Genomic DNA, 27,543 nt, shown 5'->3' on the forward strand with positions numbered 1-27,543 from the left:
AAATCCATGACAGAGAACCATTGAGATCCACTGAGTGCAGAAAATGATTCCTCCAGATTTGGTAAGGCGTATGCATCCTTAATGGTCTGGAGGTTTAACTTTCTGTAGTCCACGCACAGTCTTACATCACCATTTTTCTTTTTGACGACCACAATTGGGGATGAAAAAGGTGACTCTGATTCTCTGATAATTCCAGCATCGAGAAGGGTTTGGAGATGGCGTCTTACAGCTTCAAAATCCTGTGGATGAATAGGACGTGGTCGCTGTTTGAATGGTGTCTCATCCTTGAGTCGGATATGATGTTTGACATTTGTAGCATGCCCAAAGTCAAAATCATGATGAGAGAATACATCAGAGTAGTCATTTAACTTTTTGGTTATTCTTGTTTTCCACTCCTCTGGAAGTGAGGAATCGCCAAAATTGAACTTTAACTTTGTGTCTGGTTCATTGTTTTGTTGACTAAATATACTGGCTTTAGCTTGAAAGTTGTTTGACTGAAGGGATTCATCACATGGTTGGGCAGCTCTTTTGTCTTGGTAAGAATCTTGGATAGTTTCTTGAGCTACTGTTAGCTCAGCAATGACACAATTGATGGGTAATGTTATGTCATGATCCGTTTCATTTCTGAGCACTACAGGTACCTTAAAAGGGTGTTGAGTCGGTAAGGTCACCAGGCAACAATCGGTGAAGATTCCACCAGGCAAAGATGACATCGCTGGTGACTCTAGCAGTGCCCATTGCTCATTGCCAACTGTTTTTTCACTTGCAAATCCTTGCAGGACAACTTTCTGACCGGCTGGAATTGTAGTAGGTATGCTGCCTCTGCATTTTACCAGGCCAAGCCTTCCACTGGTGCGTTGCTGATGTCGTAGCTGGAGAGTTTTCAGCACTTGAGCATACCCACAGAATGTGGTAGAATTGTGGGTGGTGTCATCGCAGTACTCTTCATAGAGAGGATCAAGAGTGTTTGTTCCGATTAGTACCGGTATACTGCTGTTGGAACGAGTATCCTGTACTATCAAAGCAAGTGTGTCAATTTCTGGTTCTGAGGCGATAAAGTCTTTTGGAAACTTCAAGCTCACTTCCACATAACCAGCATAAGGCACAGGTTTCCCATTGGCTCCTTCGACCTCTAGTATGTCACTCACTGGCTTGATTAAGTAGTCTGAAAGGAAATCATCGTAGAATGACTGAGATATTGTGGTAACCTGAGAGCCGGTATCAAGTAGACAATTACTCTCCACCCCTCCAACTTCAACAGTAGCAGTACACTTGCGTCCAATAAGTCCTTTCGGAATTCTTCTTGAATGTTTAACTGGTTGCCCTTTCAGTGTTGCCGTTGTCTTTGATTTCTTTTTGAGGCTTTGCTGGTTTTCGGTTCCTGATAGCCCCTCTGCAGGAGCCGCTTCTAGTTTAAATGTGAAGAGTTAGTTGAAGTGTTCTTCTCATCCCAAGCCTTTTGTTTTTCTTTCAGCTCTTTTCTCTTCATGTCAACAAGGGTTGGATTTTCTGGATTGCAGCAGCTCGTGACAATGTGGCCGTCCTCCCCACATCTAAAACAATACCATGGCCTGGGCCTTCTAGAATTTGTGGTTTGAGTAGAGTTCTGCATTTGAGGAAGAGGATGGTTTTCTTTTGGCTTGGTGTTCTGAGTTTTTGGTGTTTTAGGTTTCACAGGTTTTTCCACTTTGGGGATAGTAAATGCTGCCAACTGCGCCTGAAGATCAGCTATTTGCTTCTGAATTTGTTTCATGGTAGAAGGGATGCTATCATCTTGAGTTGTGTTTTCATTCTCAGTGGTGTCAACAGATGCAGCTTGGGTGTGAACTTGGGCTTTTGTCTTTGTGAATCCAAGATGCAGTTTCATCCGATTGGCCTTGGCGGCTTGTTTATCCTCTTCGGTTCGCAGCAACAATAGAAATTCGGCAAAAGTAGGTGGGTTATTTTGTCTTTGTTCAAGTTGGAGGGTGGCAATCAATGTGTTATTCCAACATCCCCTACAAAATTGTTTTATGAGCTGTTTATCTGCATCGTTGGAATTCACAGTCTTTTTCTTCACAACTGCACTCAAAGATGAATGTAATCTGTGGAGGTAACTGGATGGTTTCTCTCCTGAGTCCTGGTGAGTACTGAGGAATTTAGCAAATAACTCATCACCATCTTCCACAGTGGCATATGCTGAGTCAAGCAAATTCAGGTAGTCTATTGGAGAAGCTTGGGGACCTAAAGGTTTTACTACATGAGCAGCAGGGGGTAAGAGGCTGTCAACAATTCTTCTTGTCAAATGTGATTTTGAAACACTGGGATCGTTCAAGTAGAATTCAACGCTAGTTCTCCAAGTATCGTAATCCAACTCATACTGGGAACAAGGAACTTTTCCTGAAAAGGGTCTCAATTTTGTCATAGAGTTCAACTGGGATGCGATTTCTGTGCTTTTTACAATGTGCTCAACCACTACACGCTGAACTTCGGGTGTGCTAAGTTGATCAGGGGACAAGGGCAAGTTATTCATGTGATCCCTCACTACAGGCGGGGTGAATGGAGCAACTGGTTCAGTGTGAGGCTGGTTTCCAAAACAAGTTGCGTTTGTTCCGGCAAAGTTCAGTGAAGTTAGACCAGTGGTTGGTTTGGGGTCAGTGGGTGGAAAGATTTTAAAAGGCGGACCTGGAGTGGGTCTAGGCTGGGTTGGTGCAGTGAGTGGTGGAGTCACTAACCTTTCACGCTCTGGTCGGGTAAGAGTTGTTTCCTGAGGTGTTTGTTCTTGAAGTGTCACAGCTTCTTTCTCTGAAGTTTGTTCTCCAATTGTTTTCGTTATTCTGGTCAACTCCTCCCTCAAGATATCTTCAAATGACATTCCACTCAATTTGGCAATGTCTTTAAGCTCAGACAAAAAAGTGTGAGTTATTCCAGTGCCAGCTGTGCAACTGTAGACACTAGCTAAGGTTTTCACATGGTGAATGACTGTAGGGTCTTCAGAACTTGGTCTATTTATCGGTAGGAGGGTTTCAAGTGACTGCACTGCCTCGCCCGATTCAAACTCAACGATGGCTTGTTTATAGAATTCTGACTCTGGGTTATCAATTTCAATTACTCTCCTAATTGACCCATACTGCTTCAAAAAATCAAAAACCTCTTCATCTATATGAGTATATGACAATCCACTAACTATGACAGAGTTCGGAACTTTGATGTTTTCAGCTTCAACAATCTCCATTTCTAACTTCTAACACACAAAACTAATTTTCAATTTTAGAAATCAGATTTCAATCAATAGATTTTTTTTCTTGCAATTCAAAAACCAATCACTAGGTGGCGTAATAACAGTGTTCAGATATGGAAACAGTCATACACAAAGCTCCTGGCTGGCTCGCCAACTTTTAAGATGTAACCAGTTTAACAGAACAACGCAAATGATTCTAGGTAAGACTACGGAGCTAAGTGCAGTGGGCTGTGACCATAAATGAATACATCAGAGCAGATAACTTAACAAAACACTTTAGTAACAGTATGTCATCAATTACAACAATAACAGACAAAATGAACCATTAAAAAAAATAAAATTGGGCCCTTTAAAAAATAAAGAGTCGTCTTAAGTAGTCCGTTAAGTCAAGTCTAAAAGTCTGTGATCACTTGTTTTCTCGCTTGCATCCTTTTCCAAAAGTTCGTGTCAAGTTCTGTTCGTTGGTACTGTCCTACCACACTGTAGAGATCCGTGAATGATGATTCCTCACTGTTCAATCTGGGTGGCTCGCCATCAATGGTTCCAGAATCTTCCACGAGGTTTTTGATCCGTTCAAAAGACCTGACCTGTTTTTTACAAACAGGATTTTACTCATCTTAAAAACTTAAGATAACTATTGTCTATCTGAAAACACCTCTAATATTGTTCAGCCATTTCAACAATGCTGCTAAAGCATTTTTAAATTGTAATGTAACTTAACAAAACAATGCCAAGTCTCATATCAAAATGTATGATGCATCTTTTCATTTCTTATTTAACAAAGCAAAATAGTGGTGGTCACAATAGTGCAAATTAATTACAGCTTATTATTACTGGCTGCAATACTTATTTATACTCAACGAAATGCAACAGGCAATAGAATTGACTGTTAATGACATTCAATAGCACTGTGTAAAAAACACTTCAAAATATACAAAAACATCACTTTCAGTAATATTTCTCCTCATGTGTAAAAGCTTCCTTCATCACATTAACTTCGAAAATTTCACTCAACCAGCTTAGGCATCAATAAACGTTTTTAAAACACTTAATAATATGCTGGTAACATAGCATGGCTAATCGTTAGCATAGCTTAGCGATTAGCTTGTCTGCACATGTAAGGTAACTTGGCATGGTTTAGCTTACCGAGGCCAAAAATAATCAAAAAACGCGGATTCGCCCGGTTCCTGATCACTTCACTTGTCTTCAACAGTTGTCTTCGTTGACTTAATTGTGTATAAATGGGTTTTAATCACGTTAAAGTTGTTTCTGAGCGTTCGGTTTCTCTGCTGCGGTGACTCCGTCCAGCGTGCTCGTTCCTCGCGCTCTCTCTCCCTCTCTCCAACGTTCACTCTCTGCCTGTCAATCAAGTGACTACGGGGAGGGACTTCCGGTATAAATGAACGTCAACGGCATATTGTGTTAAAAAATAACACAATAAAAATACTTTTATGGATTGAAATAATATTCTAATGATATTAATTATTTTTCTGTTTTTTATCTTTTTTGTATTTTAACCCTTAATTGTTCACAGGGTTACAATTACAATGTGTCCATTTACTCATTGTGTTGAAATCAATGAATGAAGGCCTAATGGAGGGCGGTAATGCTTCATAATAAATTGCATTATGGTAGATAAAATGTTATCCCCGAAGCACATTACACAAGTATACGTCTGACATTCACATTACTTATTGTAACCTCCATTAGATGAGTGGAGATGAGCGGATAATGGGTAAGTATTTAAAAAGAAAGTAATTGTCAGTCATTTTCAAGCGTTTTACTTGCTCCATTGCAGCTTTGCAATTATCATTATGCTACATCAAATGGGAAGACAAACACTGCTACATTAGCAAGGACACAGCGACTGGGGAAAAAAAAAACAAAAAAAAAACTTTTTAATAGTATAAGTATTTGGAAGTTTGATACTTAAAAAAATATTCACTAATATGTCATGAATTTGAACAAAATATTTTAATTTTCATTAAAGAAGGCTAAGAACCACTGTTTTAAATTCATCTTTGAAATATTGACATGCGTCTTCCTGCTTCATTACTGTCAGCCCTTCTTACAAAGGCAGCAATGAGCATGCTTTCAATTCCGTTGCTGAGCTTGTGGAAAAACGCCATCAGCGAACTCAGCTTCCCAAACGCGTTGCTCATTGACTGACAGGAGATGGATGGGAAGGCATCGCGCAGGGTTTCTAATCATGTTGCCGTCACCCATTAACTGTCACAGCATGATGTTTTAAAAGTCAATATTTGTTCCTGAAGATATGCATTTCAAAATAAGCATTTGATTGCATAGCACAACATTTTGTTAATTTAAAAAAGTCTCAAATGATAAAAAGCAGATGGTGGAGATGCACCACGTTTCATTATCATCTGTAGAATCAACAGCACGCTTGAAAACGCAACTCAAACGCAAAGTGAACGCCATCTGCTTTACCCTCAATAGAGTCCTCACTGACTTGGACTTAACATTTTTTGACATGCGGCTATTGTACGCATGTGAGGAATTTTCCAGATCTAGCAGTGCAGTGCAACCAGTAACAAGTGATAAATCATAGAGAAGAATCTGGTGAAACACATTTTACAAATGAGTGCACAACATTATTCCTATAGTGGCACTGACTTGTAATTTATTTTACATTTAGCCCATTTGATATTCCATGATGTCATACACATAACAATGTAAACAATGGACTGCGCAATACAAGCCAGGGTAAGAAGAAAGTAGTGATCCAGATGTCGTCGTAGAATACAATTATACTTATTTATAATGATGCGATTATGTAAAACTGTCTAATTGTTGAATTTTTGGCAACTTTGACAAAAAACTGTCAGTAGACCTTGATGGATGTGTCTCTTATGCCATTGCATTGTGCCAGGGATAATCCAAAAATCATATCAGACAGCTGTGGTTCAAACTGTTACCAAGTCAGTGTGGGTAATTTGCAACACCAGCGCCGCCCCTGGAGTAGCAGGTGGCATGCGCAGTACAGATGCCCGAACACACCCACGCGTGGCAAACAAATTCAACCCAAGAGAAAAACAAAGAAACTGCAAATCCACATTCACTTCACTGACAATATTTACAATATTTATTATAGTTATTTGACAGACAGACAGACAGACAGACAGACAGATAGCTTGAAAGATAGCGATAGCGAGAGAGCGAGCGAGGGATAGATAGATAGATAGATAGATAGATAGATAGATAGATAGATAGATAGATAGATAGATAGATAGATAGATAGATAGATAGATAGATAGATAGATAGATAGATAGATAGATAGAAAGCTAGCTATCTAGCTAGCAAGATAGATAGAAAGCTAGCTAGCTAGCTAGCAAGAGAGATAGATAGAGATAGAGATATAGATAGAAAGCTAGCTAGCTAGCTAGCTAGCAAGATAGATAGATAGATAGATAGATAGATAGATAGATAGATAGATAGATAGATAGATAGATAGATAGATAGATAGATAGATAGATAGATAGATAGATAGATAGATAGATAGATGGATAGATAGATAGATAGATAGATAGATAGATAGATAGAGACTAATAAGACAAGAAACGATACCAGACTAGATCTCCACCGCATACCAGGGCCAAAATTACATTAGCTCTCATCTTAATCTGGAGAGACTAAGCAGCAAGCAATAAAAATGAGGCAAAGAAAATTACGGAAGGGTGTTAAGAAGCAGCAGAAGGCAACGAGTGCTGAAACAAAAATAATGCCAAAAAAATAAATGAAAAAATCTGGAGCTAAAGAAGAATTGTTTATATAAATAAAAAAATAATCACACATATCTAATGATCTTAATAGCTTTCTTTTAAATCCTGTATGAAGTTGATGGATATAGCCTTCTGGTTATGTCAATGATCCACATTATTTATCTGTCTAAATTGCTAATGCCTCCTAGAATGAGTAGGGGTTGACCTCGGGGAACATGCTTTTTTATTTTTTTTTATTTAGATTTTTTTTTTTTACTGTACTAGAATCAGATGCAATTGGACCTCCACTACATTAGGGGGCAGTGGCGCTCTCATTATTGGCAGAGTGTGCACAGGGAGTATTCGCTCGGTGGTGTAGGGGTTTTGTTTGCACTGAGCATGCGCGCTTTGCACACAGCAAAAAAAATAAATAAATAAATAAATAAATAAAATAATTATTTTATATTTTTGTTTTGCAGGTTAAAGTGATTTTTTTTTTTTTTTTTTTTTTTTTTAATATTGTGCTCCTGAGTTAATGTTGGTGATCAGTTTGAATGCATTATTGTGTATTGATTTTATGTAATTTTATTTTTCCGTATCATATGGTTTGACATGGTCAGTGAAAAAATGTTTGTAGTTTAATTAAGGATTTAATTTTATTTTTGAATTTCAGATGCACTTTAAATCTTTTCTGTTACCGTTAATAAAGCTATTTGTTGCAAGTTGGTCCATATTTCTTTCTTTTTTAATTATCTTTTTATGTCAATACGGATACAGTCTTATGCAGAGGTGTGCTTATAACAATTTTATAGACAAATAATACTATTTATAGGCGCGGGGGGGTGGGGGTGGGGGTGGGGGTTGGTCTTCTTACTAGGGGGGGGGGCATGACAGAAAATAATAGCATAATTGTACACAATATCAGTGTTTGCCTTGAAAGATGAGTCAAAATGCTCAAAATGGCTGGCACTGTAGGTGTTGTCTTTTTTTGGATAACATTTGGCAGTAAAAGAGTTAATCAACTTACCATTGCAGGAGCCGTCGACCTCCTCATAGCCAACACTGCAGACGCATCTTCCCAAGGGGACTAACCAGTCACCATCCGCTCCACAGAAGAGCTTGGGTGTGTCCCTTTCTTCAGCATGGTCAATACACGCCCCCCTCACCTCCACCAATGAGGATGAGTCCACGCGAGGCACCGTGTCTGGAAACGAGGCCAGGTTTCTCAGTGTGAACGGGCATTTCTTGTAGTAGACTCTCACCGAGACCAAAGCAATGCAGGCCCCAATGTCCTGGAATGCGAGATAGAAGCCGTTCTTGGTCATGGGTCCCACCTCACGCACCTCAGTGTTGAGCTTCAGAATGCGGTCTCCCAGATCCATCTGAGTGAAGCTCTCGTCTGCGGCAATGGTGTCGATCTTGGTGTACTGAGCAGGTTTGAATTTGACACCGTGCGCCTCGTCCGTCTCATGATAGAAGAGGTTGAAGGTCTCCTTGCACGTGCCCGACACCCAAGGGATGGAGTTGCAGTCGCGTAAGGTGAAGCGAAGCTCCACGTAGATTTTTTGGGCTGCCTGTCGAGAAATCCAGTTGGATCGAAGCCAGTTGTTCTGGTTGGGCTCCATCACGTTGCACACCTGAAAGGTGTGAATGGGCCGATTGTGCTCGTCCATCTCTGTGATGGCATCCCACTATGGAGAGAATATAAAAAGGGTTGGGGTTAGATGAAAAGAAAACTGTTTAAATGACAAATTTAAATGCACAACACACCCTAATGTCATGTGGGGATAAAATGTTGATTTTTATGAGCTCATTTCATTGACTGATTTGTTGACAATTTTATATTGTTGGATATTTGCCTTGATATATTATTACCATTGGTGCCTGGAAACCTCCTATGTCCACATATATTGTTTAGTATTGGCCAGCTTTAACACCAGAGGAGGACTGGCCATGAGGAATTCCATAATTTTTGGGCTGGTCAGCCCACCCCAATTTTAAATACCTTGTATAAATTTCAATCATATGCAAAAAATGCGTTCAATCACATCTATGCACATTTTTTCAGATAGTGTGTCCTCACTTCAGTCTTATATGTTCCACGCCCACTCACAAAGTAGAGGTCATTTAAAAAAAAAAAAAAAAAAAAAAAAAGTTTTTTTCCCTCCCTTCAATAACTGTTAATACTGCCTGTCACCTTAATGAGTTGCATAAACAAGCCTCGTTGAAGTTGACTTGACTAGACTTAATTGCCTTCAATTAACTTCTCCTGCAGTGCACATTCAAGGAGGGGTGGGAGTGAGAGTAGAGTAACTGTGATCTGTTCTAAAAATAACTCACCAGTGGTGGGACACTGATTGTTCTAAAAATAGCTCACCTGGGCTGGACACTGACGTGCTAATGAACAATTAACTCATTTGCTCCCAATAACGTGTAAATACGTTTTTTTTAAATGTTTTAAGTGTCCCAAAGACGTACTTATACGTTTTTTTGTTGTTGTTTTGTTTTGTTTTTTATGGTAAAGCATACAGAAGGCTTTGATGCAGCCTCTCAACTGCAAAGAACGGTGGCAGAAATGCTAGTTATTACACAAACGGCCAGCAGGTGGCAGCAGAGCAAAGGAGATCAACCAGGGCCATGTAGGAAAAAAGCTCAATTACTTACAATTTTGAATAGATTTGTGAAAACTGATTAAACTTAGCTCTCTTCTAATGGTAATTGCTGCAAAACGGAAACAGATAGAATCATACTTTTTTTTCCTGATGAAAGAAGAGACTTTAATCTTTCTTTTGATAGGTTCCATGTTTTTATAGCAATTGAATACAATATTCTGTCAGGGACTTGCAAAATCAGCCAAAATCCAGTAAAACAGCCGGGAGCGAAGGTTGAGTTAAGTTGTAAAGTTGAGTTGAGTATTAATCGCTAATTATATTACATAGGCAGTGCCTCACTTTACAGGAGGCTGACATGTTTTGCCGCCATCTTTCTGCTACGGATACCCCAAATAGACAAACTTAGCGAATGTGGTAATGGGTGGCAGGCTTGCGAAATGTGGTCTCTATGAGGCACGCTTCAAACTTAGGTCGTCGCATTTTCTTAGTTCACCACTAGTTGGCAGAAATGTCTACACACTGTCTCTTTGAGGAATTTGAACACTCAAAAGCAACTATGCAATCATCCACTTTTTAAAAAAGCTAATAAAACTCATGAATAGACATTAAATAATATAGGGAAGTTGGCAGCTTACTCAAGGACACACAACATACGACATGGAACTTGTAAAAATTCACTCATCCATAACAGGAATTTGCATCTTTTTGCTTTTGCTGAGTCTCTCCATCAATTATTCAATTGAAAACAGATAAAGGAGCAATGTCACATGACACATTTTTACAAATGTTTTCAAACCAACGCCACGACATGATACTAACGTCCACAGTACGCTAAAGTGCGTAAATCGAATGTGTGTTCTCCAGCGGTTGCTGAAGGACAACTGAGCAAGCCAGTGAAACCCCCCCCCCCCCCCCCCAAACCAAAAAGCAATGTAGCAATGTCAGACAGAGCCCTTAGCGACTCTCCTTTAGAATAGTTTATTATAGCGCATCACGGTTGTGTCAGAGGGGGGTTGAGGATATCATCTAGGTTCTTATAAAAGTCGAGTCATTCTTATTATTAGACAGCGGTCTTTAATAATAATTTTAAAAAAAAGTCATTTGTTAAACAGTATGGTTTTCTGCCCTCTTTACCCCCGTTTCATCTGGCAGGTACTTCACATAAAAGCGCCTGTAAAAAGCCTTCCCTAATATCTAATAACGTGAATTCATGTTAATATACAGTACAGTGTATATTGAGGTGTATTCATGAGCATGAAATAGATAACCAGTTTTTCATATCTTCAAATTCTTTGTCACATAGTACAATGTGTTGTTGGCATAGTGAGTTGATGGCTTCATGTTAATTTCACCTCATATATACACACACACGAATGTTCACATGAATGTATGACCCTCCAAATTATGACCTTAGATTTTCAAATCCGTTCCAGTCCAAGGATTATTATCATCATTGTTGTATAAATGTTCAGGTTTGCCTTGGTATATATTTTCTCTTTTCTAATCCATCAGTTTCTCTCATCTCCTTTCCCATAACTCATGTGTCGACCTGAAGCTTTCTTCACTCAGTCTCGGTCTTTGTCACGCACATGACCCACTGATGTGTGTGTATGTGTGTTACTGTCACCGCGATTGAGATATTTTTATTCAACGCTAGTCTCCCTCTGTGACGGATGAAAAACTCGCAACCTTTAGAACGCGCCGACGGAAACACCCACCGGTACAGTAATCGGTATTAGGGAGATGGATGAAGAGTGTGCGCTCATTGGGGAACTTGATGTCAGCTCTGTGTGACTTTATGAGAAAAACAATGAGAATTAAATGCGGGCGTATGTGAGTCTGCAGAGCACCTTCACAAAGGACTTTTAAGTGATATTTTGCTATCATTTTTCACATTTCTGGACGATCACAATTACTGCAGATGATCATGATCCTAAGACCCGATGACTGACAGGGGCTCGCAGCAACGGTAAATTTGTAGCATGGGGCAAAAGTGAGATGTTGTTATGGGGTCCCAAGTCCCTGGTGACACTCTCATGCGTGAAAAGTTCCTATGTGGTAGATTTATGATCTGTTCGCGGAATGCCAGTAGGGACAGACTCTCGTTTCCTTGTGACCTTGTACATGACTGGTGCTATAGAAGAAAACCATTAATATGGTAAAAAGATGATACGCTATACTTCTTGGTAATGTTCGATAGATGGCTGTCTATATGCGACATAAGGAAGGAGATACTTTGAATCACTTGTCACTTATATTATAGAAGAATTAGATTTTTTTTTTATGTAGTCAGTGGAATCAAAAATTAATTACCACAAGGCTTTGTCAAGAACAAACATCAGCGTAATTTATAGCTAGCCAATTAGATACCATATTTGACTTGTTTATTCAATGTATATTAACTGCATTTAAAGGCTACTTTACTTATTTAGCCCATTATAGCAATAAAAAGTGAATATTTTGTCTATAATTAATTTGATACTTTCATTATTTTTTACGTACAATTAGTACCTTTAAAAACACATTTTGCAACTTGCTGTCGACTGAAAATGACATCACAAAGGCTCCGGTGACCAATCACAGCTCAGCTGTTTTCTTGGTTTGGTCATGTGACATTCACAAGCTGAGCTGTGATTGGTTACCTGAGCCCTTGTGATGTCATTTTCAGTCGACAGCAAGTTAAAAAAAATTGTTTTTAACTCATTCACTGCCTTTGACAAGTATACTTGTCAATTGTATTTTTTAGAGCGGTGCGAAATGGGGGCGAATCTGAGCATGCTCCACTGTAAATATCAAACTTGGAAACAACTTTACTGATGCCCAACCACCGGTAGATGACATCATTGCCCCATTTTATAGGAAATAAACACAGTTTCAGAGTCCATGGGAGAAATGGCTGTATTTTGGCAAACCTACATTTTTCTGCTGTCAATTATAAAAGAACGGGACGGGACAAAAAGTAGGGAGTCTATTCTGTTATTTGGTAGATTCGGTTTATATATAATTATTGAATGGAATATCACGTGAGTATTGGAAATGTACAAATTTTCTATAATGACTGGCAGTGAATGAGTTAAAGGAACTAATATAATGTATATGAAAATTAATGAAATATTAAATTTATTATCGGCAAAATATTAATGTTTGACTGTCAAAAAATGGCTAAATAAGTAAAGTATCCCTTTAAATATTTTACCAAATGAACCTCCCTGAAGTCTTTTAACTCTTTGACTGCCAAAAACGTTTAATAACGATCAGTAAAATCACCACGTATATTGCCATAAACGTTAAATAACGTCAACAATTTTTTTTTTTTTTTTTCTCAGTGCGTCTAAGTGCAGCGCTGCCTGGTCAATGGGTTGTGGAATCTGAAACACTCTAAACTATGGCCAGGAGATGGAAGCATTGTATCTCTTTTTCGTCAATGATCAAAGCCTCTGTCATATCAAAGTTTTTCTTTGATAACGCGTGGCAGTAAAAGAGTTAACTAAAATGCCCCCTTGAGGTAGGAAGACAAAATGTGTATGCAATTTTAATGACAGCAAATGAAAATAATCCAACGTGCTTTAAAAAAAACTTTGTGTAAAGCTTGTTGTGATGTTTTTCTTTTTAATGATTCATAATCGATTACTTTAAGACCTCTGGGATGTTCATGCAGAAACCTCTGTGCACTGCCAGTTCAAAATATTTGTGAATAAAGAGTTGATTAAACAAAAGTAATCAACTGATTTATTGATTATTGATCCCAATAAAGTTGATCTCCCGTCCCTCTCGCAGATCCACCGGCCTGTGCTCGTCTACAGAACTAGCAACATCAGAAGAATTTTCAGCATCAACGGACTTAAATGATTTTTTTTTTACACCAAACGAGTTAGGGTTCAACTGAAACTCAAAATGGCCCCTCGCTGCGTTTTGACTGGCCGATTTTGAGCCCTGTCAGAACTACACTGCAAATAAGAAATAAAATAATAAAGCTGCTCCATAATGGCAGTAAAATGATTGTCTGGCGTTTCAAATGTGATGATGATCTGGCATTTAGGGATCCTGCTTATCAATAAATCACTTTCTCTTTAGAACACACACACACACACAAACGGCCGCACACCCAAACACAGGCGGTGTCCCACTACCTATTACCAGTACACCCCTAAATCAATAATGGCAAGTGAACAGCGGCGAGCAAATGAAATCCAAAAGACCCTGCGCTCCTCTCATTCCAACATCCATCACCGTAAATGGCTAGCCAGCAGGGTGGAGCCGGAGCAGCCATCAGTCATCGCCATGGTGATCTCAAGAGTGTTCTCACAAAAGTGACACCTGGTTGGTCAAGGCCTCAGCCGTCCTCCAAAGGGCACTGAAGATAGAGTTCAGCCCATGTGACGCTTTAAGAGCTGCTGAGGTCGAACTTATATTTTCGAGCTGATATTAAGTGTTTTGTTTTTTTCCCTCTCTCGCTGTATGGCACCTAACTGACAAGGAAAAAATGATTTTCACTCGGATCATATTTTGATTATGGTGTTAAATCTATGGAAATTAGCTTAACTGCTTTATCCATATTTTAGGGATTTTTTGTGTTGTTTTGTCTGTCCTGGTTTGTTCCTGCCAACGACCTTCCCGCGTATAACTCTTGAGTAAAGAATTTATTATTTGAACAGACGTCTCATTTTCTGCGCCTCGTTTTCATTCAGAGACAACAGAGACAAGAAAAGAAATCATAAGCCCGGTCACTGCTGAGTGTGTGTCACCAGCCGAGGGCGATGAGCACGACCACCTATCAAGATGTTATTGATCCCTACACAGCAAAACTATTCCACTCAATATTAATTGGCCTTGCAGCTTCACAGACGTAGTTAAAACGCTGTGGAGTATGACAACAAAAGCAAGTCAAGGTACCCTTTCATAGTTAACAGCGGCATAGCGGCTTTGCTAGACAGCTAGACCTTGTGACTGCGTTGTGTACTTGATTAAAACAAGTTTTCATACTAAATAATTAGTTCTGTGTCAACTGCTACAATACCACCCAGAAAGGAAAAAAAAAAAACATGCTTTAACAAGATGTTAGATTAGGGCTCTTGATGACTAGTTAGATGACCAGTTAAAGCCATCAGGCCACACATTCTCACGAGGCTGAGCCGTTCGCCCATGTGGGCGGGCGACCTAGACAGTATTAAGTGCAGGGACGATTTTGAATAGATCAGTTCCTCTTCCGCATGCTAATGGAGGAGGGCTCCACAGCTGTGTACTCGATCTTTCTGGCATCCAGTAAACAATTCAACTGAGAGAATGCAGCCGTCTGGTTATTACTGTTAGTATAATATCGTGAGCATTAAGTTACAAGAACCAGTGGAAGTTGCCACCCAGAACTTTACAAAGACAACAGTGGCAAAACAATGAAAGATTAACAAAGCTGTAAACTTTTTTCATTAATCCAGAACCAGAATCAGGAAAAAAAAAGAAAATGAAGTGAGATGTGATAGCCTGTGTCCAGACAGACATTTCACGACGGTGGGGCCACTTTACACGGTATTGTTTAGGTTTCCAAAGAACTTTTTAACACATACTTATAATCTTAGGCACTCACTGAACATTTTGCTAGAAATTTAAAAAGAATTTTGTATAAGATAAAAAAAAAAACCTTCTACATTTCGAAAAGTCAAATAAACATGCTTTCTATCATTACAACAAAGTTAAGAAAAAAATTGACACCAACACCTTTTTCCCCTCTTTTTACTGAAAATGAATATCAGCTCCAAATATTCTTTATCGGCCTTGATCTCAGCCCTGGAGAAAAAACATATTGGTCTATCTCTAGTTCAAACATGTAGTTATGTGTACAAGCAAGATGCTAGAAAAAGTACATCCATTGTTCCAGGTCGCAGTACTTGACTAGGTGGGTTTCCAGCTACCTATTTTTATTCAAATTTTCAAGAAATGTGAAAATAAGCCTGAATGTAAATGCTAGAAATTCGAATTAAAAAAAAGTTTATGTTTGGAGGGGGTGGATTTTTCAGCATATCGATAAAAAGACAAAGACGAGTTTTGCGATTAACAAAGGAGGGCATATTGATGGAAGGCTCATAAATCCGTCAATGACGGACGCCTGTTCTGCTGATGATAGATGGCAAACTTTGAAAAATTAACAGGCTAAGCATTGCCGGAAGTGGGTTTACATCCATCAATTTAATTGCAACCCGTTGATCAACTCGTCAGTCCGTCAATGAGGGAATGCCCATTTTGTTGACAAATGACCAATGATAGATTGACGATGACACAGCGGTTCCAGTTGAAATATTGACGGATTGAGGATGACGGAAGGGTTTACCGACTGTTGACAAATGACGGACGCTCAAAATTCAATGAAGCGCCCGCATCCGGTGAACAAACGACAACTGGACTGGATACCACATTGCACATTTTGACCGCATAGATCGTAAAAGATATGTTAAGGCTTGAGTCGATCTGTAAAATGCTGCCAAACAGCCACTTACCACAATCCTTGCTTAAAAATGTCTAAATTAATGACAGTTGACAGATGATTTTTGTTTTTTTCCCCAAAAAAATTGGCAGGGTTGTTCACACATTCACTGCCAGCCCAGCAAAAATGCATCATTTGACGTCTTTTTCCGTCAATGGCAGTGAATGAGTTCAATTCAGAACTGATTTTGTTTTCACTTTACAGGGACTTTAACATGGCATCATGATTAGTGATCGTCCTCTATGATGATTCCCATATAGATTGCCAATGATTTCATGAGCCGTGACTAAAAGCCTGGCCAATGACATCACAGCTGCCCTATCGTTCACCAAAACGATCCACTTGACTGAGCGGAATTTGTTCATATGATAATGAATGGATAATTTAACAACAGGAATAGCCACACAAAGGCTTTTTGCTGAACAAATTCATGCTACAATCACTGCATTAATTCCAATCTTCCAGAAAAATCACAACTGTTGTGCGAATTCTTCATCTCATTTGCCTAAACGGTGACGAGCCGTTCATCTCCACTCCAACTGAGTGACTCCTCATCCGCGGATAGCGACAAGAGACCTTTCACCCGGCCCACTGCCCGCCCACCACCAGCTTTGACAAAGTACGCGTGGGAAAAATGGGAAGGAAGCGCTCATTGTTTTACATATCTATTTTTTGCCAGAAATGCAGAGGCAAGAATGTCAACGTGTGCTCAGCATCTTCTGACTGATGTGAGATCAAACTGCTACGCACACTGGAGGAGCGGGTGCAACTATACAGTTTAGATAAGACCAACCCTCCCAGGTAGAGGAAAACATGCAGCGCAAACACACACAGTCGATACAAAACATTAATTAAAAGTTGAGTTATCCTTTTTTTTTCATATTACAAACAAAAAAAGGGATCCATGTATCGTATTAAAAGTTTCCTTGGGGCTTTTTGTGAATGTTAATGGTGTTGGCATTTAAAAAAAACAACAAGAAAAACTGATATGAGACTACTTCCCGTAGCAAGCGTACCCTGCAGCAGACCTTTAAAAAGCGTTTATGTACAGTAGATCTTCAAATCAGCACTTGTAACTCGCAAGTGTAGTCAAACACGAGAGTCAATGATGAAGACAAGTTCGGCATCCTAAAGTGTTGAAAAGGTCATTGCTTTCTCATTCTCTCTCCTTTCCTCTAAAACCTTAATCATTTCAATTTAATTGGACACAAAATTATATTCATAGTCAAAGCTGTTCTGTTGGTTGTGCGACGCACATTCTAAAATGATATGACCATAAGAAAAACATGAACATTCTACCTGAATTTATTGTTCCCTCTTTCCAAATCTCATACCGGCATTTACCTTTTGATTCAACGTTCTATCTTTAAAGACGCAGTGTGTATCTTTGTTTCAGGGTCATCTCATTATGTACAGTATCTTCGGTGTGCACCTGACTACAACAGTGCTTTGAAAAGACAACACAAACAAATCCACAGCGTACTGTCTTTGTGTTCTCGCCACCTGCCACTCACGGTTGAGAAGAGGCAGTCAGAGAGAAGGCGAAAGATGGAATGAAAACAAAAGAAAAAAACGATGTGGAGGTGGCAGGCAAACAGGGACAGAGTCAAAGATAAATGGGCACAGAAGGCAACCAAAGACCGCAAGACTGTCAGTGTGTGAAAAGCCTAAGTGTTCTTTGGAGGAAATAATTACACAAGAAAAAACAAACACTTTTAGAAAATGATATAATTGGAAAAAAATAAATAAATTCTGTGAAGCTTTAAGAAGCTGAATAGTTGAAGCACAGTGGTTTTCCAGTTACAGTAAACAAGCTACTTGGAATTCAATTCAAACGGAAGGTTAAAATCGATACTGGAGAAAAACAAATGTAAAAAAATTCAATCACAGGACCAAAGATTGTTCAAAAATATGAAGCAATTTCAGGCATCTTCCGAGATTTTTCTTATATGTAGTTGTGCAGCAATTTGGCAGAAGAACAACCCGTTGTTCTGATAGTTTCTTTGAAGCTGCTTTGGAAATAAACTGCCCCATCGGTTCTTCAGAAAGTATTTCAAATAGAGTTGAACCGAGCCACAGTGGATGGGACTTGTCAAAATTGTGCTTAACTCATTCAACTCCCAACCATTTTCATGTTATATTGCTATAAAACATGGAACTTACCAACAGAAAAATGTGTCTCTTCTTTCATTAGAAAAATAAATAAATAAATAAATAAATAAATAAATAAATAATAAAAAATAAAAAATATTTTTTTATCTGTTAGAATTAGCGTTAGAATTAGCTAAGTTTTAGCTAAGTAATAATAGCTAAGTAGCTAAGTTTGTTGCAACATGGACCTGGTTGATCTCTTATACTTTGCTGCCACCGGCTGGCCGTTTTTTTTGTTTTGTTTTTTTGTTTTTTTTTGGTAATAACTACCATCGCTTTAAGCGACCACTTCAGGTCAGAAACTGCATCAAAGCCTTCATACAAAATCTCTAGCAAACAAAAACCTAAAAACGTATAAATACGTTTTTGGGAGTGAATGAGTTAAAAGGCAATAAAAGCCCTTTTCACCCTGCACTTAGCATTGCAAAATTAGTTGCCAGCATGCCCATATTTGGAAGTGCTGATGTAAAAAAAAAAAAATCTACCAGGAAGTAAACAAAACTGAGACCGTTATGACCGTTACAAAGTTTTATATTAACGGAACAGATAAATTTGTAACCCTTTTTTAACAAATGTTTTCTTCCTACAGTGACACCGTATGCCCGTCTGTCTTTCTAGTGAAATTATAAGACGTCTTTTCTTCCCGACGCCACCTGACTCCAGTGTGCGGTGTCTAAACCAGCTTGACTGGAAACGATTGCAGACAATATGGGATTGTCTGGTCTATTCGATCAATTAGGCCAGAGGGAGCAGCAGACACAAGTGGTAAAGCGCAGCTTTCAGCATCTTCTGACTATGTAATATGTTAAGTGCATTTTAGAAAGCTTGCCAGACTAATCGTTCGACCCCAGTGAAATTGTATCTGTCCAACAGGCACCACGCTCTGACCCCAAGCCCACTTCCTGGTGGAAGGCAGGACCCACAAGAAGTCAGAGCGGCGAGCTGGGAAGGAAACAAGATGTTTCTCACTCCCGTCACTGCTTGTAAAATAGGCTACGTATGTGGAAGGCAAAAAAGGAAAAAAGTGTCAGTACTCCACATCATTTTGCTTTATTCCAGATTTTGTTTTTTAATTTCTGTGATTATTAAGGGTAAAATAGCACAACAATGACTCGGAGTGACTGCGAGTGATGATGCAGCTTCCATGTATCCACAATTTTGCTTTTTATTGATCACATTGACCACCAGGTACAAAACGTCAACATCGCATCGATCAATCTTGCTTTGCCATATTTCCATTTTTCCTCTCCCATTTGAAAGTGTCAGGTTGCATTTTCATCAAACTCCTTTTTTTTTTTGCTGGCGGCCTGACATGTGCGCGTTAAAACAATACAACAGGTGAAGATTGAGCATTTTGTTCTCTTAAGAAATCAAAATACAATAAAAGCCACGGCGTTGCCAGTGTCTTCCTTTGGTTTTCTCTCGGACCGCAAAGAGTGAGACAAATGGATGTGTCAGAGCTTGATGGAGCGCTGTGATTGCTCGGCTAGGTGCAAGGCTATTACTCGACGATATAGGCGGCAGCAGAGACAAATCCTGTTTGAATCAACCACACTTAATCTGTGAAAACATGACAAGATGTTTCAGACAGCAAAGATAGCGATTGAAGGAAGACTGTGGCCTCAATGAGAATGAGGACATTGGAAAATATTCAGTGCTTGATTTCATCTGACTCGTTGCCTGTAGTTTGTGGGGCACCCTCTTTGTCCCTCTTAAGTGTTTTATTTTTAATTATTTATTTTTTGTAAAGTTAGCTTGTTTGAATCATTTCATTAGTTCTTTTTAAATATAACTCAACTTTATTTATCGAGCACTTTAAAAAAAGCTTTCTTTAAAGGGATACTTCACTTATTTCGCCCATTATAGCAATAAAAATTTCATATTTTGTCTATAATTACTTTGAAACTTTCATTATTTTTCACATACAATTAGTACCTTTTAAAAAGATATTTTCGACTGACATTTTGCAACTTGCTGTCGACTGAAAATGACATCACAAGGGCTCAGGTGACCAATCACAGCTCACCTGTTTTGTAGGTTTGGTCATGTGACATTCACAAGCTTAGCTGTGATTGGTTACCTGAGCCCTTGTGATGTCATTTTCAGTCGACAGCAAGTTGCAAAATGTCTTTTTAAAGTACTAATTAATTGTACATGAAAATTAATGAAAATATCAAATTTATTATAGGCAAAATATTAATGTTTGACTGAGAAAAATGGCGAAATAAGTAAAGTATCCCTTTAACAAAAGCAAGAATTTAAAATTACTCTCCTATTTAAAGGGGGAAAAAAGTGAGCATGTGGCAAAGCACATTCTTATGGTCACTGGGACACCTTACAACACCACAATTTCTGTTTTTCTTTCACCTAAATTAAAACAATTTCAGTGCCATCCAGGCCTTCATTTCCTCCAGAAAGGACAAACATAGTTTTAAATGAGAAAGCACCTTTTTTGCTTTTGGGCACATAGTGTAGATATGACTATCATCTCCATAACAGGGGGGAAACAAATGGCATGCCTTCTTAAGATGGAACCCAAAAATGCAGGGGCGCCAAAATTGAACCCTGTGGAACACCGTAGGGTTCACAATAAAGCAGAGCGGGACAAAGGCTAACACAAAAACTTCTGTTTGCCAGGATCTGAACCACGGTTGCAAAAGGGACAAGAAATCGATTAAAATTAGTTATCAGAGATTTGTGTAGATTGTCAAACCTAAATAAAAGCCAATGTTTACTCTTTCCAGTACCTCCCACTCACTTCCCACCGTACTCCTCACGTGGTGAGGTTTAGCCCAAAAAGCTGTCAGCGAGATGCCGAATGGGAGCACATTAGCTATCGGCCCCGGCGTGTCCCTGAAAAGAAACAAGCCAATTAAGGAATCCCCCGCTACTGCTTAAGCCCAGTTATGGCAGAGGTCACTGGGATGAACGCTGCCATGCTAAATCATCCTACCTTTTTCAAAGCCTCCATTGGGGGAAGCTGAGTGTTTCCAGATTATTCCTCTTTTTTCTCCCCCCCCCCACTGCTGGCCATCACACAATATGCCGGAGGAAAAATATGTCAGTCCCCTTCAAAGAACTGCACTCTCACTCACTAATCGTGTCAGGTGTGCAGAAAGTGCTTTGAGATAAGATGCTGGTTGGTTAAACATTGAGATAAAAAGACTTTCTTGAGGGAATGCCGCTGCAGAAATAACATGCAAACAATTTGACCTGCTGTTTACCCTGAACTTGCCTCATTGGAGTTCTTTTCGCACCACTTTTCGGTCTTGTATACGCTTGCTTGCAAAGCTTTCTTGAAGAAATGAGTCCTGTCATGTGGGAGGAGTTAAAATGCATGCAAATGGATAACAAATCCAAGGTATTGAGGTGCCTGATATTTACATGAGTGTAACAAGGTGTCAGTAATGAGCATTTGCCTACATAAAGACGACTTCCATTTCTAAAATAAGGTGCTTCGGACTTTGCTCCACTCTGGCCCGCCCCCTCCTCCCTCACGATTCACCCACCCAGCAGCACATGGGAAATGACTCATGCATATTTCAGCAGAGTGTTTGCCCATTCGGACTGGGACTTAATGTGGCTCCATGCAGACGCCAGATCAGAGCTCTCTGCCTTCACCTCACTCAGTCTTTCCTCCATCCACCCTGAGCTTCTTCACTTTCGTCATCGCTCTGATTATGGAGGGAGCACCCGCAATTTGAGTCATACGCCTCATTTGCTCCAAAATTATGAAATTCCACATACTTGTACAATTATTACCTTGGCAAAAAAAAAAAAAGATTTTCAGCGCATAATTTCTTGAAACACCTGCTGTGATAGAAATAAGTGACACATCTCTATCCTGACTGATTTTGTGAAGTCCCTATTTGTAAACTTTATTTTCACTCTATTTATACCAAATAGGCATAAATAAAGTCAGAATTTTCTAATCTACTAAATTGCTAAACTACATTGTAGCATCACGGGTGAATGTGTTCTCTAGTGATGTGGAAATACCCTCCTTTAGTAATTTCATTGATAAACATGCCAACAAGGGACATGCTGATGGTTTTTACCGACAGCAAATTAAAATGGGACACTTTAATTCACATGGACAATCAGCATAAATAGAATGTTACATTGCAAATAGTGGCCAAGTACAGGTTGTAAACAGTTGATAGCTATTATTATTGTTGTTGTTTATTTTTTTTTTAGTGTTGTCAACTAAACTAATTAACTCATCCACTCCCAACCATTTTGACTGACGCAATCACCTTTGCTCCCGGCTATTTTACTGGATTTTGACTGATTTTGCAAGGTCCACATTATATTTTGTTCTATCACTATAAAAACATGAAACCTACCAAAAAAAAGAAACTCTTCTTACATTAGGAAAAGAAAAATGATATTTGTATATTTTTCTGTTTTGCAGCAATTAGCATTAGAATATATTTCCTCATTATTCACAAACCTGTTGAAAACACTGACAAAAAGAGCTTGTTGCAACATGGCCCTGGCTGATCTCATATACTCTTCTGCCACCTGTTGGCCGTTTTTTTTGTAATAAGTACAGTTGCTTTAAGCGTCCTCTTCATGTCAGAAGCTGTATAAAAGCCTTGCTCTAACATAAAAACAAAAAACGTATAAATCCGTTTTTGGGAGTGCAGGACAAAGTATTAAAAAACGTATTTCTACATTTTGGGGTTTGAATGAGTTAATTAATCACACAAATTTCCATAATTAATCACCATTAATCACATTTTTCTACTTCTGCTTCTACTTTCATCTACAAAACTTGTAACATATTTGAGTAAAATCTTGCAATTAATTTAAAATCATCACCTAGAAAGTATATTTAGAATAAAAGCTTTCTTTGATCCTTGAATAGAGTTCTTCTGTAAAATACGGCTGTTGAACAAAATGGACTCAGCTTCACAGGCCATCTTTTTTCTCATAGAAAACAATTCTCAAAACATCTCGCCAAAGATGTACAACTAATATGCTATTTGAATTTGGTTTTGTGAAGTGTGCAAATTACTTGAGATTTCCCCAACAAGCGTCAAGCAAGTAAAACCGAAAGTAAAACTACCGTATTTTCCGCACTATAAGGCGCACCTAAAAGTCTTCATTTTTTTCAAAAGCTGACCATGCGCCTTATAATCCAGGGCGCCTTATATATGGATCCATATTGAGCCGCAACAGGTCTCGCTGTCAAGACGCTATCGGTGACCCTGCACGATCGGTGACGCGCATGCACAGAAGATCCCGCCATCTTGGATCGCTAGCTAATACTAATACTATACCTCAGAAAAAAATAATAAAACAGCTGTTTATTTATTTTGGGAGTGAATGGAGTTGTCAGAAAGCTGGTTTGTAATCTATTAAGAAAGTTTGACTGACCTATCTGACTGTTTTGTTGACATTCCCTTTAGCGCATCACCATCTAATGGATGCATAACGTATCACCAGCCTCTATTGTAGCGCATTATATATGAAAAAAGTTTTAAAATATGTCATTCATTGAAGGTGCGTCTTATAATGCGCTGCGCCTTATAGTGCGGAAAATACGGTACCTATATTCCGTGTCTGTCCATCTTCACGCCAGTGGCTAAGTGGAAGTAAATAAAAATGAGTTAATTGAGTTTATTTTTTTTCCGCTTTAAATAATGAAAATGAATCTCCAGAGTTAATTCTTTGATTTTGACAGAACTATTATTTTTTATCTCTGTATTCTTATTCTAAGGATGTTCATACATTTCAAATCATGAGCCGCAGTTTAAATGTCAAGTTACCACTGGAACACCCCCGGCAGGCAGCTACAAGGTGGCTTACTCAACTGGCCTGATACCGGGCTGTGTCTAATATGGTGGGGATTGACTTCCTCTTGCCGGGTCCCAGGAAGAGAAGGGGATTTAAACTATTTTACCTCCCAAGATCTTCACACCTTCCCTCAGGCCCTCTCACCTTGATGCCTTAAATATTAATGCTAAATCCGTGGATAGTGGATGAGTGAGGAGGGGAGAGGGCTGACAGCTTAATCATGGAGGTAGTGGCCTCCCTCTGCCTTTTCCTCAATACTCTGGCTGGCTGTCACCACGACCTACATGATGTAATCACCCCCATAACCCTGATACGGGCTACTGCGGACCTCGCGTGGAGGGAGACGAGCACACAGAGGAAAGGGGGGACCTCGGGGAGAAAAAAAAGAGCGTCTCGGGTCTTACAGATGCGGGAGGAGTGCCTGCATGCAAGACTGAGTTTTATATTTAAATAGACACTATATAAAAACATTGTGAAGTAAATTGTTCTAATTGCAGTCACAAGAACTTGCGTAGCATTTTTTGAAACTTGCCTTCGTATATCTTCTTCCGTCAAAACTTTGAATATTACCACTTGGCAGAGAGAAAGCTGGTGTTTTTAGGTGATAGTTTACCTCATCAAAAGTTCTCAGCAAGATAAGTAGCGGTTTAAATGTGAAAAATTGCTCACTGGCAGAAAAATAAAAATAAAACAGAGAATGAGGTATGAGAACAAAAGGTTTTTTCAAGGGCTCATGGGAGAATGACAGATGAAAACAAATGAAAACGTAAGAGTAATTTGGGGAGCGAAACAGACTGAGATTTATTGAGAACTGGTGGGTACTTAAAAGTAAATTTTGCAGACTTGGGGACTGCAACAGACAGATTTATACAATGTGGAAGTGGAATTAGGGAGCACAGCGGTAATAAATTGTTGTTACATCGAGTAACGTTGTCAGCAAATATGAGAGGCTAAACATGTCATGTACTGCTGAAGGGACAATGATTTATATTGGTACACTTTTGCTGTGAGAATTGAGCACCATCAGAAGAGCAGTGACATGACAAATGTTAAAAAGGGCATAAACAAGATCGAGCCCATGCGCCTGGCATAAAAATGGGCTCACCTTCATTCTGTCATGTTTGGGAACACATTGTGCCTTGATGGACATTCCGGCAGAGGCAATTCTCACAATTTGTTGACAAAAAAAAAAATTAAAAAAAATAAATAAAAAACTAGACATGCACAAACAAGTCTAAATGGTGGTGTCATGAGATTTTGGTGCATTTGATAAATTTGATTAACATCTAAAAAATATTTGAACATGACCCCCCTGACTTGACTGTGTCACGTCTTGGGGGAGTTGTTGGGGTTTGTTTGGTCACCAAGAAAGGCAATCTCCAATTGACCACGTCTCATGTGCGGCCAACTACATTCATCTGCAAGGGGAGGTCTTGCAGTTTATCGGTATAAACGCAATTTGCACCTATCAATCTCATCTCTGTAAACTCAATTTAGTGCTAGACTTGCACTATTTACGTACGTAAATAAGTCCTCTAGACTTTTGGTTGCTGTAGGTTCAGAGGAGAAATGACAGGGACCCATAATTGACCTAGATAGTAAATGTTCAACGAATTGCAATTATATTAAAAAATCTAACTCATTAGAATAAAAAATATATATATTAAGTGTTGACCTGGTATACTATAAATTGTCTCAATTGTCATTTACAGTTCAATATAGCAATACCTTCAGATGGCATAACACTCGTGTTCACATTTTCAGTCAGGTCGGATACCGCTGTTGTGCTTGAGGCACCCTGTCTGAGCAAAATGGAAATATCATTTTTGAGTAGTAGACTGTCATAAATACAGTGTTAGGCACAGTGCATGCAATCATTTTTCTTTTGTATTGGAGCACTGGCAACCAAAAGGTGAAATGAGGTCCAAATGCACAGTGAAATTTTATTCACTCAGCATTGCTATGCTCTCCTGTAGATGCCGTATGTATTTATACTGTATTAAAGATTTTTTTTTTTCTTCAAAATATGACATTATTATAACTGCTGCTGGACATTTGGACTAATGGCCACCCAATTTGCTTCCCACCGGTTCACATTTTAAGGGAGTAGAATATTTGTGTGGCTCGACTGTTGACGGGAACGGAAAGGAATTGACAAGGAAAGATTGAACCACATTATAAAAGCCTCCTAAGAGATGTTATCTCATTATTTGTTTCCAAGTTACCTTATTTCCCAAGAGGCCAGAGAGGCGTTTGACCGAAAACAAAGACGTACACGTCACTATAATCGATCCGGTCGATGCAACAAAGACCTCCCCACCCAAAAACAAAACAAAACATTGAGAGTAAATACAGAAACTGTAATAGTTGGGCACGGAATCCTTACCCCATTTATAGGATATGTCTTCCATCCGAGCTCTCCCAGCACAGACGTTGTATCCAGCAGCACAACTGAAATGAAAAAGAGGGGGGGGGGGGGGGGGGGGAATCCAGCCATTATCCATCTGTCAGCGCACAAAAGTTCCATTTTCACACTGGAAATTGAAATATCAGTCATAAACATGTTCATTTAGGCATTTTATCATAACAGGAATGAGTTTTCTTGGATGAATATTTATCAGCGTGGCAACACAAACGCGAGGAACAACAGTGCTGCCACTTGCCACACAATTTTGGGACTGATAGATTGCCCTCAAATTGCTGTCAACAGTCCATTCCTGCCGCCGTGCACCGTTTTTAGTCATTTTCAGCCACGATATCTGCTGCCGCCTTTGCTGTGCGGCTGAGATAGAAACACAAATACAGCTGGAGTCCGACCTTGCCATGGAAAAAAAAAAAAAGCATCGTTTCATCATTTCAAACAGTTGCCATGTGTTTTAATTGACATGACACGCTCTCATCAAAATACCCCAAGGATCATGAATTACAGCACATTTGTCACACAATCAGATGAAAAAATGAGACTATCAGACGGTAAAATCAGAAACTGTATTTTCACGTGTGGGGGCAGAACTTCATTACACTGACACCTAAAAAAATAAATAAAATAAAATAAAAAATAAAAACTTGAAATTGGCCCTTATTTCAAAGTGTTGGGTTCACATAAATGCTGATACTAGTAGTCACCAATAATGAAGAAAAAAAAAAAAGTCTGCCACTGAGTTAGTCTTACTTGCTAGTAGTTGATGCAACACTGCGGCCATTTAACACAACTGTGAATGATCATGTGTATCTTTGCTCAGAATTATCTGTGAGTGAATTTATTGAAATTGTATGTATTGGAAATTAGGGATGTAACGATATCCAAACATCACAATACGATATTATCACAATATGAAGCTCACGCACGATACAGTAGTTATCACGATATTTTGGGGAGGTCGATATTTAAAAAAAAGGTCACAATATTGTAAAAGGAATGAGCTCATACTAAAAAAAAAAAAAAGTACAATATTGTGCTTTTGTATATTACATCAATGTTATGCTATTATTATTGTTATTTTTTTATTATTATTACGCTATTATTATTGTTATTATTATTATGTTATGTTGTTAATGCATGC

At 38.9% G+C, this 27,543-nt stretch overlaps 2 protein-coding genes across 5 annotated transcripts in view; both read right to left on the reverse strand.

Moving 5' to 3' along the window:
* LOC144031002 (ephrin type-A receptor 6-like) overlaps positions 1 to 27,543 on the reverse strand; it is a 187,172-nt gene that overhangs the window by 102,018 nt on the left and 57,611 nt on the right. For all 4 annotated transcript variants that reach the window (XM_077537683.1, XM_077537681.1, XM_077537680.1 and 1 more), the window contains 2 exons: positions 26,367 to 26,431; positions 7,968 to 8,631 (listed from right to left, as the gene is read on the reverse strand). In XM_077537683.1, coding sequence (XP_077393809.1) covers positions 7,968 to 8,613 — 646 coding nt within the window. In that variant the 5' untranslated portion in view covers positions 8,614 to 8,631; positions 26,367 to 26,431. The remainder of the gene's footprint in view (positions 1 to 7,967; positions 8,632 to 26,366; positions 26,432 to 27,543) is intronic.
* Positions 1,409 to 4,631, reverse strand: LOC144031003 (uncharacterized). The gene is made up of 2 exons (XM_077537684.1): positions 4,367 to 4,631; positions 1,409 to 3,807 (listed from the first exon to the last, which is right to left on the reverse strand). Exon 2 carries the CDS (start codon positions 3,212 to 3,214, stop codon positions 1,409 to 1,411), a length of 1,806 nt encoding a protein of 601 aa, XP_077393810.1. The 5' UTR covers positions 3,215 to 3,807; positions 4,367 to 4,631.

Source organism: Festucalex cinctus, chromosome 11, assembly GCF_051991245.1.
Source record: "Festucalex cinctus isolate MCC-2025b chromosome 11, RoL_Fcin_1.0, whole genome shotgun sequence".
Classification (NCBI taxonomy): Eukaryota; Metazoa; Chordata; class Actinopteri; order Syngnathiformes; family Syngnathidae; genus Festucalex; species Festucalex cinctus.

Coding starts and splice junctions, on each gene's coding strand:
- LOC144031003 (XM_077537684.1), bottom strand. CDS start 3,214: ATGGAGATTGTTGAAGCTGAAAACATCAAAGTTCCGAACTCTGTCATA.